Below are 16743 nucleotides of genomic sequence, written 5' to 3' on the forward strand. Positions count from 1 at the left end.
TTGGTTAATGTGAGTTGAATCCTCCCCATGCTTAAACTCTGTTCTTCAGAAAGAATGTGGCCCCGGAGTGACAGGTGCACTTTAAGCCTTGCTCCATATATGGAAGCAGATATTTCCATATGGAACGGAAAGAGATGTCTCATTAAAAGGAATGGCTGGGCTCAATTAGGGAAATGGGTTTCTGTCTGTGTCTTTTCTTCAGTAGTTCATGTGAGAAATCAAAGGTGGAAGGAGTGTAGACACCCCTGCAGTAGATCTGGCTACACCTAACCCCGGCCCCTGAGAAAGCAAGGACACAGGTCTCCCTCACGAGCCTGGGGGTCTGGGCTAAGGGGTCACGGGTAAACACAAGCCATGGCCGGAGGGGAGAGGTGGTGAGTCTCCCAGCCGCTGGATCACATGCCTCTGGGCTCCAGTGTTAAACACCATGGGCCCCGAATTTGCCTGACTGGGTAGAGCTCCTAGTCATTCTGTGGGGTGCCAGAGTGGGGGGCACATCTCTAAATCTCACTCTCCTGACAGCCTGACAGGTACGTCGGTCCCAGATCTCATTGTCAGCACCAACCACCAAATGTGGCTCTTGTTCCAAACTGACAGCAGCGGCAGCTCCCTGGGATTCAAGGCTTCTTACGAAGGTAACTGCTGTTGGCGGGCTTCTCCACTCACTCTGCAGTCAGACTTGGGGTCCGGATGTGGAGTCAGCAAGCCCTGGGTTCGAATTCTGATTGTGTCCCGCACGAACTTCCTCTCCTTAGGCATATTATTCGACCTGTCTGAGCCTCAGCTTTCTTTGGCCAGTGGGTCTCCTGGATTGTTTTGAGGATTATCTGGGATAAACCACTTGAGGCACAGGTCACAGCACTAAGGGCATACATTCGTTGCATCTGCAATTCATACCTGGCTTGTGTAGACTTTTAAAAGACCCTATAGACTTTTGGAGCTTCCCAAGCTGCCATACTTGGATGTCATATAGTGCTGAGTGACTGTGCATGGGGCTAGGGACAGACATACACCATTGGTGGCCTGAGGAGGATACAGATGAGGGTAACTTGAATCTCACTGGGAACCAGCATTAAGGGAACAGTGAACTCTGGGTCCAGGAGCTACCACCACCATCATCAGCCTTCTGTGTGCTTCCAGATTTCCCATTGGTGATGACTGCTAATGCCAGTCCCCACAGAAGGGGGAGCAGAAGCCATCCCCCGAGCATTTGGTTGGCAGATTTGGTAGGTGGCAGAGCTTAGCCCAGCACTCAGGGAACAGATGCATCAGATCTGAGCCCTTGCAAGGGGTCTGCACTCCAGGGGTGAGACAGAGGAGGAAACACACGAGCTATTATAAAAGCAAGATATCTGTGGCCAACAGCCAGTGGGAGCATGGAGAAGGGGGTGGTCATCCCGTGTGCGGCATCTAGAAAGGCTCTATCGAGAGAGTGAGCCCTGGGTCTTGAAAATGATGTCAGAGAGACAGGGGGCAGGGGATGAGAGAGAGAAGGTCTTTCTCCACCCCCATTCAGAGACCTGATAACTCTATATGAGGTGAGTTGGGGGGAGCAACTCCAAAAGGCTCTTATTCTGCTCAGTGTGACCCCCACCCCCAGGGACCAGGAGTTCTTCCTGTACCAGGACCTGTATTCTGTCTCCAAGCTGGGTACACAGAAGGCCTGTCAGTTTCCTCCAGCTGCTTTGACAAAGGACCACACACTGGGGGGCTTAAAACAACAGAAACCTCTTCTCCCCAGGTTCTGGAGGCTAGGACAGCGTAGGTCCTGTTCTAAGAACAAGAAGCACATGTCGAGGGGAGACAGAATAGTAGCCAGAGAGGACCGATGGGATGACAAGTGCTGAGTTCACATCCTGGTTCTGTCCCTCTCTAGCCCCATGCCAGGTCAGGGAACCTCCCTGAGGCTCTGTTTCTTCATCTGGGACATGGAGGTAATAATACACCCTAGGTCCCAGGGCTTCTGTGAAGAGTAACTGTGGTCAAGGATGTGAAAATAAGAATTGCACTGCAATTACGGGTGACTAATGAGTGAGGACACAGGTAGTTAAGCAAATGGCTCTTCGGGTACATCAGAGTTACACACAGCTGGGGGGCGGCAGAGAGAAATCAGGAGACGCCAACTCAGGGCCAAGCTCTAACACTCACTACTTGGAAAAATGGGAATGGATTTGGACTCAGAGTTTCAAGTTTCCCCCATGTCTGAAGTTCTCTGGATGTTCAGCAGTGAACGTTTCCAGAAGTGGGGAGGAATGATCCTGTGTGCCACCCACCTGCCCTTAATCTGTCCATATTTTATCAATGGTATGGATAAGCCATAAATAGCATGAGCCGGAAAGGGACGACAGTCAGCACTCAGCAAACAAATGTGCAGAAAGACCTCGACGGGGTAGAGCTACTGGCTAAGTCACCAGGATAAGAGGAAGTGGGAATAAATAGCAAGTCCTCTGTGAGGGTTCCAAAACTTAGCAACTAGAATTTACCCCAGGGAGTTAGTGATGCTTGATTCTTGGGCATCAAGAATTGGGCTTAATTGTGGGGATAGGCAGGGAGAGGGCTGAAGTCAAACCCTGTGAGAAAGGTTAAGAGCCCCCTGAAAGTGCATTCGGGAGAAGAGTGGACTCAGGGGAGAGCTGAGAGCTGTGTCTAAATATCTGAAGGGCTGTCATGTAGGAAAGAGGAATTAGATTTGTTTGGCATGGTTTCACCGGAAAAGAAAGGGACAGAACATTGAATGCCCATTATGTGCCGGAAGCTTTATGCTAATTTTCTCAAGGTTTTCAACAGTGTCACGCAAACATTTGGGGTACCCTCAGGGACCACCAAAGTTGGGTAAGGGTTGCCTAGCAGGGCAGGCTCTGATCCTGCCTTCTCCTTTCTTCTCTTTTGTTCCTTGTAAGCCTTCTTTTAAGAAGGGATTTGTAGCTACGCACCAGTCTGAGAAACTCTGCCTCATCTCATTCAGTGTGGCAGCTAGCTGATGGCTGCTCTTTTGTACCTGAGGAATCTGAAACTCAGAAGGGTGGAGTGTCCTGCCTGGGTCACATGGAGTCTGGGACCTGGAAGAGCCGAGATTCAACTCCATGTCTCGCTGGCTTCAAAGCCCATGATGTTTCCCCCCTCTACCAGGGTCTCCAAAGTGACAGAATTTCAATTCCTTATAAAATCTCTTAGAAGCCAACACCTTGCCCCAGTCCCATGAGCCATATGGCATGAGCCCAGGCTCCTCGTTACTAGCAGTTGTGGTTTTGTTCATCAGCCCATGTGTCTACCTCGCCCAGCCAGTAGTGATGACCCTGTCACATGACCAGCATGATGCTGGGGGCTAGGATTACAGCAGGGAGCCACACGGACTAGAACAGAAAACTAAAGCAGTCGAAAAACATCCACGGTGGGACTGCTGGTCACAGATTAGGGAAGTCCTCCTCGGACTCATGACAGATTAGGAAGAGAGTCTGGGCATGTCTGTACATTGTTAATCCAACAGTCCAAGTGGGTACTGCTCACAGAGGCATCTGTTTCTGTGAAGATGGAACGGACTCTGGAATTGGACCAGACCTGGTGAATCCCAGCATGGTCCCAACTGTGGGATTGGCCAAGTCCTGTGGTCTGTCGGAGCCTCAATCTCCCACTCATAAAACAGAAAGAATAGTGGTGACTCCTTGCACAGTCCTGGCTCAGAGAGGTGTCTTCCCTGGGGGCCACTGAGTTTCCTCTGCACCCAAGCCCTTGGTGATCAGCACTGTTCCCCACTCCGGAGCATGTCCCCTTCTGCCAGGGAACAGAGCTCCTTGCCTGCCCTGCGGGTGGCCTGGCGCTGCGTCCCTGCCTCCCATCTGCACTCTGCATCCAGGGCTCCCACTCCTCAGACCGGCTGGGAAATGAGACGGTTCACTCTGGCCGCAGTGTAGGGAGGGGAGGCAAAAGCAGTAGAAGGCAGATCCAAGTCACTGAGAGACTTGGCCTCAGAAAGAGTTTGCACTTCATCTGCAGGGAAGAAGAACCTGTGGAAGTTTAAATGTAGGGATGGGCCTGCCCTTCCACCTTGGACCTTTTATTTGACGGTAAAAGCCATCCGTCTCTTGCCTTCACGGTGAAGAGCCCCCTCTACCATGAATAAAGCTGGGTCGGTTAAGTCCCCTGGTATCCTGATGTGACTTCCCATCCTGCTCTCTGGGCTTCTGTCACCTGCAGCCTCCTGATCATCTGCCACCCCTCTGGCTGCTCCCTCAGGGCTTCTGCATGGCCCCTCACGACCCCCACAGAGCAGGCACTTCCCCAGGGTCTCTCCTCAGCTTTCCTTCCTCTTTTTCAGGATTGCATCTACTCCCATGGCTTCCAGCTCAATCTAAACACTGGTGACTTCCAAATCTGTTCCCCATTTGCATATCGGTCTCCCTGTGACACATTTTATACACTTCTCCTTCAGACACCTCAAACCCAAGGCATGTGTGCTAGTCTGCACAGGCAGACATAACCAAATACCATAGGCTAGGAGCTGAAACAGAAGTTTATTTTGTCACAGTTCTGAAGGCTAGAAATCCAAGATCAAGGTTCTGGCTGATTCAGTCTCTAGACTAGGCGGCCTTGTCACTGTGTCCTCACCTGGCCTTTCCTTGGTGCTTGCACAGGGAGAGAGGGAAGGAGCACAAGCTCTCTGGTGTTGCTTCTTATAAGGACACTAATCCTATTGGATCTGGGCCCCACCCCTATGGCCTCATTTAGCGTTTATTACTTCCTTAGAGGCCCCATCTCCAAATCCAGCACCTTTGAGGTTAGGACTTCACCATATGAATTTGGGGAGGCACCAACACTCAGTCTATTAACACCATCCAAACTGAGCTCCATTTATGGTAGCTTTATTCACAGTAGGGGGGCTCTTCACCATAAAGGCAAGAGACGGATGGCTTTTACCGTCAAATAAAAGGTCCAAGGTGGAAGGGCAGGCCCATCCCTACATTTAAACTTCCACAGGTTCTTCTTCCCTGTGGACGAAGTGCAAACTCTTTCTGAGGCCAAGTCTCTCAGTGACTTGGATCCGCCTCCAACCACTTTTGCCTCCCCTCCCTACACTGCGGCCAGAGCGAACCATCTCATTTATGGTAATTCCAAGCCATGTTCCAGCTCCTGAGAACCCATTCTAGGCAGAAATACAGCTCTTCAGGCCTGCAGGACTGAGCCCAGTGCCTGGCACATGGCGTGTGCTCAGAAAAGCTCTCAGATTAAGTTGTGATGACTTTCTACACAAGCACAATCAAGCACCCTTCCTCCACACCCTCTCAGCTTCCCACACTCTAAGGCAAGAGCCAGGCATTCTGCATTGTCCCATGGCTTTGGGGTCAGACAGACCCAGTTTGTAATCGAGTTCTCCCATTGGCTCTGTGTGTGGTCTTAGCCAGTCCCTCCACATCTTTGAACCTGGGTATTCTCACCTGTGAAGAGGGGCTGATAAACACTGATCTCACAGGGGTCTTCCGAGGGCTCAGTGTTGTGAACCTCCCAACACAGGGCTGGCATTTAGGAAACACTCAGTTAAAAGTCCGCTCCCTACCCTGCTTCCCTAGGCCTGCAGCTCCTCTCTCAACCTGCACCCGTGGCCCAAAGCTTTAGAACAAACTCCATCTCCACTCTAGTCCTCCTTTTATCCATCTTCTGGGGGATCCCATACAGGATAGACACCTTGGCTCAGCGATGGAAGGGTAGCTGCGGCATAGATGTTCTACAGGTGATATGAGGCATTTGTGGGTAGAGACCGCTCCCGGGCACTCCTGGCCCCATCAACATCAATACGCCTTCCACCCCAGCTTAGGGAAAGAGAAGCTTCCCTGGGGCAAGCAGGTGGCACCACAGTGTCACCCCTCCCCCCTCATTAAAAGTGTGAGCCCCTGGGTAAGAAAATTGGGGGATTTATTTTCTAGAAATTCTTCCAGTTCTGCTTGTCACAATCACAGATCAGGGTGGGGGAGGGGACTCAGGCGCCATCAAAATCTGAGTACTCTTTGGAGCCTAGAAATTCAGTCCCCCTCCATGGGGGCAGCCAGCTGTAGGAAATGCATTCATAGTTGCAATTGCGTTGCTTCCCAGTAGAACAAGAAATATTTAAGGAACAGGCAATTAGCACTTACCAGAAACATTATAAAATTACATACAACTTGCTAACAAGTTTTAGCATCAATCTGGGAGTCTCCTCGCTTCCTGACTCAGAGCCTAGAATCTGGCAGCCTAATGCTAAATCTGGGGATTTGGCTGGCACAGGGGAGGAAGGAGCGGAGACCTTGACCCTGGAGACATGAAGGAGCAGGGCGTTAGAAACTATGCAGAAAGGACAAACAGCAGGGACTCGCATTAGAAATGAGGTCACCTTGTATTCAACATCATGGAAGCCCCTACTGTGTGTTATAGATGCTGTTCAGGACATGGGGGCCACGAGAACAAGAAGACAACCTGTGCCTTCCCCTAAGCCATAGCCTATGTTCAGTAGAGTCGAGAAAGTGTAAGAAGATGGGGAAGTATCGGGGAAGGGCAGCTCACCTTGTTTGAGGGCATCAGGGAAAGCTCCCTGGAACAGCAGGTGTCTGAAGCTGAGACTTGTGTAAAGGATGAAAAGAAGTTGGTCAGATATCCCTGAGAGCAAGTAGGGAGAACACAGGCAAGACTAGCCCTCTGCCGTCAGCACCTCCATCCCCTTCCCTAGAACTTAATTCTGCTGGGGGGCATAGGTGAGCTTCCTGGAAGTGATGGCCTTGAGCCAGGCTGGAACGAAGACAAAGGGCAACAGACCCGCATCTCTGGCTCTACTCCTTTTCGGACCCTGCCTTGCCTCAAGCACAAGGCCATTTTCAACCTCAAGTCCACTATTTTCAGGACACGTCTGCTTCTTATTTGATCTCCATGAGCAGAGAGGCCCAAACTTCCCAACTTCGACCAGGAGTAACACCAGGCATGTTCCTAAGACACTCACTGAGTTTCCATGAGACCCCCAAAGCTCTCAGGCACTGGGAGCTGGGGTCTTGTTAGATGCGGGCAGCAGTTGCCTACTCTCAGGCAAGCCCAGTGGGATCCACGCTGTACCCAAGTCTGTCCTGGCCCGTGGGGGCGGGGAAGGCAAGCGGCCGAGGATGCTGTACCATTAAAATTTGGCAGGCTGCAAGCACAGCAGCAGTTTGCAATAAACTGGCATTATGATACTGAAGAGAAAATTGGCAGGAAGTAATTTGTCTGTGAGATATACTCTCGAAATACATGGGCTTTTGCAAATAGCAAGCTCCAGTGTGGGGCTAATGCAAACAGCTTGGAGGTAACCCCGATGCTCTACGTGTCCACATGCACCCCTGGTTCCTGACCTTCAGCTGTACATCCCCATGATAGTGTTGTGGGGGAAGGAGATGGGGCGGGAAACATGTCACCCACTTCATCCACCCGCACCTCCGTCCCATGTGTGACAACCTTTGCAAGGAGGCGCGTGAACCCCGAGATGCACTGGCAGAAGCACTGTGTCCCTTGCCTCCTGGTGCCCTGCCCATCAGAAGCAGAAAAGTGGAGTGGGATGTGGTTCTGAGGAAATCCATGAGATCCAGGCATGCCCAGGGCTTATCTTAAGCACCAAAAGATGTCTCGGTCACTCGACAGGAGCTTGTGCTCATTGAACAATGGGTCTGGGCTGCTCGGTATGTGTAAGACACTGTCTTTGGTTCTGGAGATACAAAGGGCAGAAGAGATGAGACCTTTGGCTTTGAGGAGCTGACAACCTCCAAGACCACACATAGGTGACTCATCAGTCCTTGACCCAGGCTCCGCACAGTGTCCCTGAGACCCTCTTTGTGGCCTCCTCTGTCTTCCCCATCACTTCCTGCCATCATGAATTTCTAACTCTTCTCCAGATACTACACTCTCTTCCTTTCTTCCTCCTTCCCGCTTCTTTCCTCCCATCCTTCCCTCTATCCGCCCCTCATCATCCTGCAAATGTATATTGAATGCCCCCCTCTGTGCCTCACACCCTACTAGAAGCCAGGAGTATAGAGATGTCAAAAACAGTCTTGATCCTCAAGAAACTTGCCATTTAAAACAGGGAGAAACCCATGCCACAGTGAAGCTGTAACTGAAAATTGTCGGGAGGGCTGGGAGTGAGAGAAAGATCCCCTAAGTCTGCCCAGCGATGCGAGGGAGGATCCCCGATTGGGGAGCACTTGAGCTGACACTTAAAGGTGATTCTTTGTTGGGCAACCAAGCAGGGGATGTTCATTCAGGGAGAGAGGACACAGGTGCCAAGTTAGAGCAATGTGAGCGCCGGCTGGGCTCTGCCAGCCGCAGGGTGATAATGGCGATGGGAAACACCTACTGCTCACTGGTTACGTGCCACGTGCTGGACATTCTGACAATCGTCTTATATACATAAGCTCATTAAATCCTCACAACAGCCCTGTAAGGTGGGTGTGATTACCATTTCCATTTTACAGATGACAAAACTAGAGCTCAGGGAGAATCAGAAATGTGCCCAAGGTCTCCTACTTGTGTCGGAGGCAGGATTTAGATCTTCGCTCATCACCATTGCTCTGGTTTGCCTCCCCACAAGCAGCCCAGTGGGCAGGAGGGCGTGTCTAAATTTCAAGGTCGGTGATGGCCAAAGATAAGTCTGGAGCGGGAGGGGTAGGCAAGGTCCTGCCATGCCGAACAGTTAGGGACTTAATCTGTGGATTTTAGGCAGCCACGAAAAAATCAATGAGCAAGGCACAGTAATGATTGCATTTTCCTCTCTGAGTGATCTCACCCTGCTTACAGAGTTCAGAATAGAGGCAAGAGGCAGGGGACCCCCTCTTGCCAGATGCCACCATCCCGGAAGGGGGTGGACTAGCCAGTGAGCAAGGGGCCGGAGAGCAGAGGGTGCTGGGATGTTTAGTGGGGGAAGCCAGCCTGAGGCGGTTGGTGAGGCTGCAGGTGGGGAGGGGAAAGCAGGATACAGACTGACTCCCAGGTGACTGGGACTCTCCGACCCTCCCAGCCTGAGGCCGGAGCTGCTGTCCCAAAGGTTGTCTGGTCAGGAGCACACCTGCCCCCTTGCCTTCATCATTTACCTTATACTTATTTCTATGCCCGCTTGACTGGGACTCTCCAAGGGCAGGAGCCATGGGTCAGGCCACTCTGTATCTGTAGTGCTGAGCATGGCATTTGGCACAGTTTTCATGCAGTAAATGCTAGCTAGAGACACACATCGAACAGAATGTTCTCTGTGTTCCAAGCTCTGTGCTAAGCGCTGGGTACGCAGTAGTCCATAAGGCATCCCCAACGCCTGCCTTCATAGAGCTGACATCCTAGTAGGTGGGGAAACAGGGGGGCCAACCTTGCAGCCAGCGAGGAGCCGGGGGGCTGAGTTGGCGAGTCATTTTGTCCCTCACATCCCACAGACAGTAAGCATCCGAGGGCAGACATTCTTGTCCTCTTCCCACTGTTGTACCCGCAGGGTCTAGAACAGTAACTAATAAAATGAATAAATCCTTACAAAGGGCAGTCAGCGCCATGAAGGAAAAGTTGGGGTGCCAAGTGAGGCAAGAGAGCGGGAACCACGTGAGGGGCATGGTCAGGGACAGCATCTCTGAGGAAGTGGCCTCTTGGGCTGACCTGTAGCGTGAGGAGTTGGCCATGGGGCATGGTGGGGAGGTAGGAAGCGGGAGCCCAGGCTGAGGGGACAGTGTGTAGGTAGAGGGACACATGGAGTCCTGCCCATTTGGAAAAGCAGCAAGTCACAGTCCACGCGTGGACTCCCTTTCCTCCGCCAAGTGCCACCACTCTCCTTGGAGCGCCTCAGATGGTGAATTTAGAGAGATACATGATGCACTCCTCCCGGACAGACGTTGTCATAGAAGAGGATTGCAATCTGGTATTTGAAATTGAAAAACCCGGGAGAAGACAGTGAGGTTGACCACAGATGACAGGGATGAAGCCGCCGAGCAAAGGGAGAGCAAATCCACCGAGTTGCGAGCCCATCACAGCGGAGTTCCAGGCGTCTCTCAAGCACTCCTCTTCGGTCTGCTGGCTGGCTTTTTGTAGACAAAGGGAGAGAGGGAGGGTGAGAGCGAGAGAAACACTGACAAAATGGAATTATAGTAACCAGATAACAGGGAATTACATGCAAGATTTTCTACAAGTTGAAATTTGGCTTATCAATTTGTTTTTCTGGGCCCTGACATCAGACTTGGTCAGCACCTGACCCCAAGGGTCAAGGGCAAGTGCCTTTCAGGCAGGCAGGGGAGCACCAGGAGCCCTCTCCAGGAAGGCAGATGGCCTTGATGTCTGTGCTGCCAGCAGGGGTTGGCCCTGGGCTAGGAGGGAAGGCCCAGACCAAGACAGGGGTGTTTGAGGAACACAAACCTGGCAGAAGCTGGTCCCCTCTGCCTCCCTGGAGGGAGCTGCAAACTCTCAAACCACCCTGCTCTGCTCTTCTTCTCCCCTCCACCAGGTCCTGGTCCTGGCCCTGCGCGTTCCCCTCTCCGGTGCCTTGGACCTCTTTGCCAAGTCCTCCCTTAAACTTGACTCCCTCTTGAGGACACCATTACTCAGGAGACCTCTCCAGGGACAGCCCCATGAACTTCACCTTGGAGGGATTGGTTCGAGGTTCAGTGTCCAGTGCCATTCCAGCCACGTGCACCCTTTCTCCCTTGACCTCATGCTGTCACCACGTCTGGTTCTTTCTCACCTCCCATCAGTGTCACCAGCCTCTTCCCCTCCACTCCAGGTCTTGCCATCACCTTGCCTTTTGGCCACTTGACCTCACTTGCTCTTAGCGTACTGCACCCTGGCTGCAGCCGGACCTTGTCCTCCAGCACCTCTGACATCCGAGCCTCACCCAGCCTGCACCAGCCCTTTGTCCGCTCAGCTCTTCTTCCCCGCTCTGCTCCTGTCCATCACCCTCCCAGGGTAACACCTCTGCCGTTCTTTTTTTTTTTTTTACTTTTTTATTGTTATGTTAATAACCATACATTACATCATTAGTTTTTGATGTAGTGTTCCATAATTCATTGTTTGTGCATAACACCCAGTGCTCCATACAGAATGTGCCCTCCTCAATACCCATCACCAGGCTAACCCATCCTCCCACCCCCCTCCCCTCTAGAACCCTCAGTTTGTTTTTCAGAGTCCATTGTCTCTCATGGTTCGTCTCCCCCTCCGATTTCACCCCTTTCATTCTTCCCCTCCTACTATCTTCTTCTTTTTTTTTTCTTAACATATATTGCATTATTTGTTTCAGAGGTACAGATCTGTGATTCAACAGTTTTGCACAATTCACAGCACTCAGCATAGCACATACCCTCCCCAGTGTCTATCACCCAGCCACCCCATCCCTCCCACCCCACCCCCAACTCGAGCAACCCTCAGTTTGTTTCCTGAGATTAAGAATTCCTCATATCAGTGATCTGCCGTTCTTTTTTTTTTATTATTCTTATATTAATCCCCATACATTACATCATTAGTTTTAGATGTAGTGTTCCATGATTCATTGTTTGTGCACAACACCCAGTGCTCCATGCAGAATGTGCCCTCCTCAATACCCACCACCAGGTTAACCCATCCTCCCACCCCCCTCCCCTCTAGAACCCTCAGTTTGTTTTTCAGAGTCCATCGTCTCTCATGGTTCGTCTACCCCTCCGATTTCCCCCCCTTCATTCTTCCCCTCCTGCTACCTTCTTCTTCTTCTTCTTCTTTTTTTTCTTAACATATATTGCATTATTTGTTTCAGAGGTACAGATCTGAGATTCAACAGTCTTGCACAATTCACGGCGTTCACCAGAGCACATACCCTCCCCAGTGTCTGTCACCCAGTCACCCATCCCTCCCACCCCACCCCCCACTCCAGCAACCCTGTTTGTTTCCTGAGATTAAGAATTCCTCATATCAGTGAGGTCATATGATACATGTCTTTCTCTGTTTGACTTATTTCGCTCAGCATAACACCCTCCAGTTCCATCCACGTCATTGCAAATGGCAAGATGTCATTCCTTTTGATGGCTGCATAATATTCCATTGTATATATATACCACATCTTCTTTACCCATTCATCTGTCGATGGACATCTTGGCTCTTTCCACAGTTTGACTATTGTGGACATTGCTGCTGTAAATATTGGTGTGCATGTACCCCTTTGGATCCCTACATTTGTATCTTTGGGGTAAATACCCAGTAGTGCAGTTGCTGGATCATATGGTAGCTCTATTTTCAACTTTTTGAGGAACCTCCATACTGTTTTCCAGAGTTGATCTGCCGTTCTTTTAACAATATCCTTGGCTCCCTGCCCCATGGCCTTCCGTTTCTCCAGTCTCAGCCCCACCCCCAATCAGTCCTGGAGCCTCTCTCTCCACTTCCACATGCACCCAGCTATGAAGGGCTTCGGGGACACGTCCTATAGCCCTGCTGGGGGGCTGCCCTGTACGTGTGTCACCTCCACCTTCCGGGGGCCTCAGGTGGCAATCCATCTGGCTGTGATTTCTTCTTCTCCAAGGGGAGTGCCTCAGACATTCTTGTCAATATCATACCCCTTTCTGGGCGCCTGGGTGGCTCAGTCGTTAAGTGTCTGCCTTCAGCTCAGGTCGTGATCCCAGGGTCCTGGGATTGAGCCCCGCGTCGGGCTCCTGGCTCAGCAGGGAGCCTGCTTCTCCCTCTCCCTCTGCCTGCCGCTCCACCTGCTTGTACTCACTGTCTCTGTCAAATAAATAAATAAATAATCTTCTTTAAAAATGTCATATCCCTATCCCCACGACCAGACCCCCTCCTTCAGCAAAGACCCTGAGACCAGTGGACCTTTCCTCCATTCAGAAAGTAGAGCCCATGCCATCGCAGGACCTCCTTCATCCTCCTGTATCGCACCTGAAAACTCAGTGAGCACCTCATCCCTCCTCCCTCCTGCCATGCAGGAAGGATCTTCCTGATCTCTCAGGCTAGCCTTGCAGTGTGCTGTGGGTCCCGTGCCCTGCCTGCTCGAGGGCCTCGGGCTGTCATCCCCCTCTGTCCTCTAGATCTTCAGCTAACATATACTCTGTGTCTTTCTGTTTCCTTACTTTAAACATGGTTAAGTTTCTCCAATCTTAAAAATATGTTCAGCTGCCCCCTTCAAGGCCGTGTTCCTCATGAATGACCACCTAAGTGCTCTTCTTTCACTGCCAAGAAATGGCTCCTTTAAAAGTCATCTGCTCTTCCTGTATCATCTTCCTCTTCTCCCACAGTGTGTAGCCCTGTCACTGCACTCAGCTACTCCTGCCAGTCAGTATGAGCAGTGACCTCCTTCCACTAACCTGCTCATCTGTCCCACCTAAACTTCCCCCACAGCATTTGAGGCTGGAGATCTCCTCCTCGAAAGTCCTTCTTCTCCAAGCCTCTGTGACCCCGTGCTGCCTGGGATTTTAGTCCAGCATTCTGCCGGCCCATCCGGGGTTCCTAACTATTCTGCTCAGGACTGACATCTCTCACTCTCTGTGGGTTGTCACATCCTTCTTGTGACTTCTTTTACCATCTGTGAGCAGAATCCCAAATTCTATATTCCTACGCTAGACTTTTCTCCTGAAATTAAGATCCATGTAGCCACTCTCCACTAGATGTGTCCACTTGGAGGTACCACAGGCACCCCAAAACTCAGCATATCTTACTGGTGACCCCGCAGACCTGCTCCTCTTCCTGCATGCTTGTCTCAGTGAAAACGTACCCAGCAAAACCCTCAGTAGATCCTGGCCTCTCCTTTATCCCAGACATGCTCCCTCTCAGGGTGGCCTGTGGCTCCCTGCTCTACACCTCCCCAATCTGTCTGCCTCTCCCATCCCCTTTGTCTTGGCCCAGGCCAGGATATCATCAAAACATCTCCCAGATGACTGTGAGCCTCCCACCAGAATGGAAGCTTCATGGAGGCAGGCCTTGTGTCTCTCTTGTTCTCTGCCGCACCCCTAGAGCCCAGCACGGTAGTATTTGCTAAGGAGACAGCTGTGTTTTTGTTGAATGAATGAATGAATGAATGATCGTCCTGCCTCCAGAATTGCTGCCCCCAGACCATTCTCCAGACAACAGTTAGGGTGATCCTTTAAAATACATAATATGAAATGCTAAATCAAATGAAGCCCTTTGCTGACTCCCCATTGCCTCCCATCCATAGTCCAGTCTTGTTAACAGATTGCACAGCACCTTTTTTGGGTTGGCCCCGCACACCTTTTGCAGCCTTATCTCCTGCCACCTTGCCGAAAACCCCTCTGCTTGTACTCGGAGAAAGGCAATGCAGTGCAGCAGTAAGACCCTGGGACCGTACAGCCCATGTCTGGATCTCAGGTCACTCAGATGACCTGGGACAGCTACATGATCTCTCCGTGCCTCGGTTTCCTCGCCTTGAAAGTGGGAAGAATAGTACCTCGCTCCTGGGGTTACTAGAGGATGAAATATTCAAATGCTCAGAGTGGCTGCCAGCATGACACCGGACGAATGTATTAGTTCTACAGCAAACTCATTTATACTAAGGATGAGTTAGTTGTGATCTCTGCTCTCCTTGCAGTCTGACAAACAGTGTCACCTCTGAGACTTTGCATGGGCTCTTCCCTACCTGAAGGCCCTCCCCCTCCCTTCCCTCCCATTCCTTCCTTTCTTTTTTTTTTAACCAGCTTTACTGAGATATAATTGACATCTAACATTGCATAAGGTTAAGGTGTACAGAGTGATGATTTCGCACATGGATGTATTGCAAAATGATTACCACAGTCAGGTTAGTTAACACGTTTATCACATCACCTCACAGTTTGTGTGTGTGTGTGTGTTGAGAACTTTTAAGATCTACTCTCTTAGCAACTTTCAAAGATACAATACAGTATTGTGAACTAGAGTGACCATGTCATGCATGACACCCCCAGAACCTATTCTTCTTATAACTGAAACTTTGTACCTTTTGACCCCCTTCATCAGTCTCCCCCACCCCACCCCACTCTGTTTTTATGAGTTTGTTTTTTTAGATTCCACATATAAGTGAGATCATCCGGTATTTGTCTTTCTCTGTCTTATTTCACTTGGCATAATGCCCTCAAGGTTCCTCCATGTTGCAAATATCAGGATTTCCTTCTTTTCTTTTTTATGGCTGAATAATAGTCATGTGTATGTGTGTGTGTGTGTGCACACGGGCGTGCACGCATATACATTTTCTTTACCCATTCATTGATGGGTAGTTAGATGTTTCCATGTCTTGGCTGTTGTAAATAATGCCACAGTGAATCCCACTTGTTCCTTTCACCTGCTGGCTCTTGCACAACCTTCAGGCCTCAGTGTAGATGTCACCTCCTCCAAGAAGCCTTCCCTGATGCTAGGGCTGGGACTGGGCTGAGATGAGAGAGGCATGTGCCTTGGGCATAAATTGTAGGCAGGAGCTGCCGAATAATTGAGGAGCTGCTCAATAATTAAGTTAAACAAAGTTAAATAATTTAATGTGGTATTTTTTAAATGAAGATTAATGCAAAATATCCATGATAAAAAATATCAACATTTTAAATAACAAGAGGCTCTGAGGGCCAGAATGAGGGTGAGGCCACAGAAGTAAGTCACACAAGTGCTGAGTCAGATCTGGTCTTTTTTAAGTTCTGATATTATTCTTCTGTGTAGGTTTGATTTATATGCATTAGTTTTGATTTTCTAAAAAATATTGCATTAAGGTATTATTTGTCTTGATTGCCCTAAAATTTTGTGCTAAAGTTTAATGCCTTATTCCCCACAGCCTCACCTTCCAAATTTGAGTTAGATGCTCCTTCTGGATGCCTACACACACACACACACACACACACACACACACACACACATACCCAGCCAGAGAATTCCTTGTTCTGCCAGGGCCTGCAGAGAGCTGGAGGCCCTGGTTTTCAGGGTAACACAAATGTGACAATCAAGAGCATGTCCATATAAGGCAGTGCATGGGGCTAGCCTGAGCAGCCCACAGAAACCCACCAGTTGTGGTTAGAAAGTTTTTGCAGCATGATCTCTGTTAGGGTCACACACGGCTACTTCGGGGACTGTGCATTCTGAAGGCTCATTATGGCATCTACAGCAAAGGCAAGGTCCCTTTGGCCTGACAAGCCTGGGAAGGTGTCCAGCAAACTTCCCCGATTACTCCAGCTGCCTCCCTTCCAAGTCACAGGACCCTACTGTCCTCCCTTCACCATCTGCCACTAAATCCATTACTCCCTGTCTTTCCCGCAGGAGGCCTTCCTCCCCGGGAATAGCTCCTCCTCCTCTTCTCCTTCCTCCCTTCTGCCCTCCCCCGCCCTTCCCCTCCCCTTCATCTCTCACAGCACCAAGCACAGGGCTGCTGGAAGTGGGGTGAATCCAGAGGAAACTCCAGGGACTTGGCCAGGACAGCCTCCTTTCCTGAAGCCTCCAGGGCCTAACTGCCTCCCCCATGAGGCTGCCAGCCCATCATGCCCCACCAGCTTCCGGGCCCCCGAGCTGTCTCAGGGAACCCACTCCATGTGTGACTCACACGGTTGAATCAAACAAACTTTAAAAGCACACTCAGTGAGCCACTTGTTTCATTTTACCTGAACCATCTCAAATTGAATTAAAAAAAAAAACCTTTATGAAAGTGTTTCCATGTCAGAAGGCAGCGAATATTGATTCTCACTTAATCTCTGGTTTGGGGAATGGCAGGCAGCCTCATTTCATGCTTGTCTTTGCTGCTCAGGAATGGACTGAGCTGAAGGTCTCTCTGGTCGTCTGAATGCAGAGGCAAGTTCAGGACGCTCC

The 16743-nt window shown here is 50.4% G+C and overlaps 1 protein-coding gene across 1 annotated transcript in view; it reads left to right on the forward strand.

Moving 5' to 3' along the window:
* Positions 1-16743, forward strand: part of CSMD2 (CUB and Sushi multiple domains 2) — a 590090-nt gene that overhangs the window by 326158 nt on the left and 247189 nt on the right. The window contains exon 12 of the mRNA XM_064589508.1: positions 523-635. Within this exon, the coding sequence (XP_064445578.1) occupies positions 523-635 (113 nt within the window). The remainder of the gene's footprint in view (positions 1-522; positions 636-16743) is intronic.

This window comes from Mirounga angustirostris, unplaced genomic scaffold (assembly GCF_029215605.1).
Source record: "Mirounga angustirostris isolate CCGP_5_RB_7025 unplaced genomic scaffold, mMirAng1.0.hap1 SCAF_4, whole genome shotgun sequence".
Lineage (NCBI taxonomy): Eukaryota > Metazoa > Chordata > Mammalia > Carnivora > Phocidae > Mirounga > Mirounga angustirostris.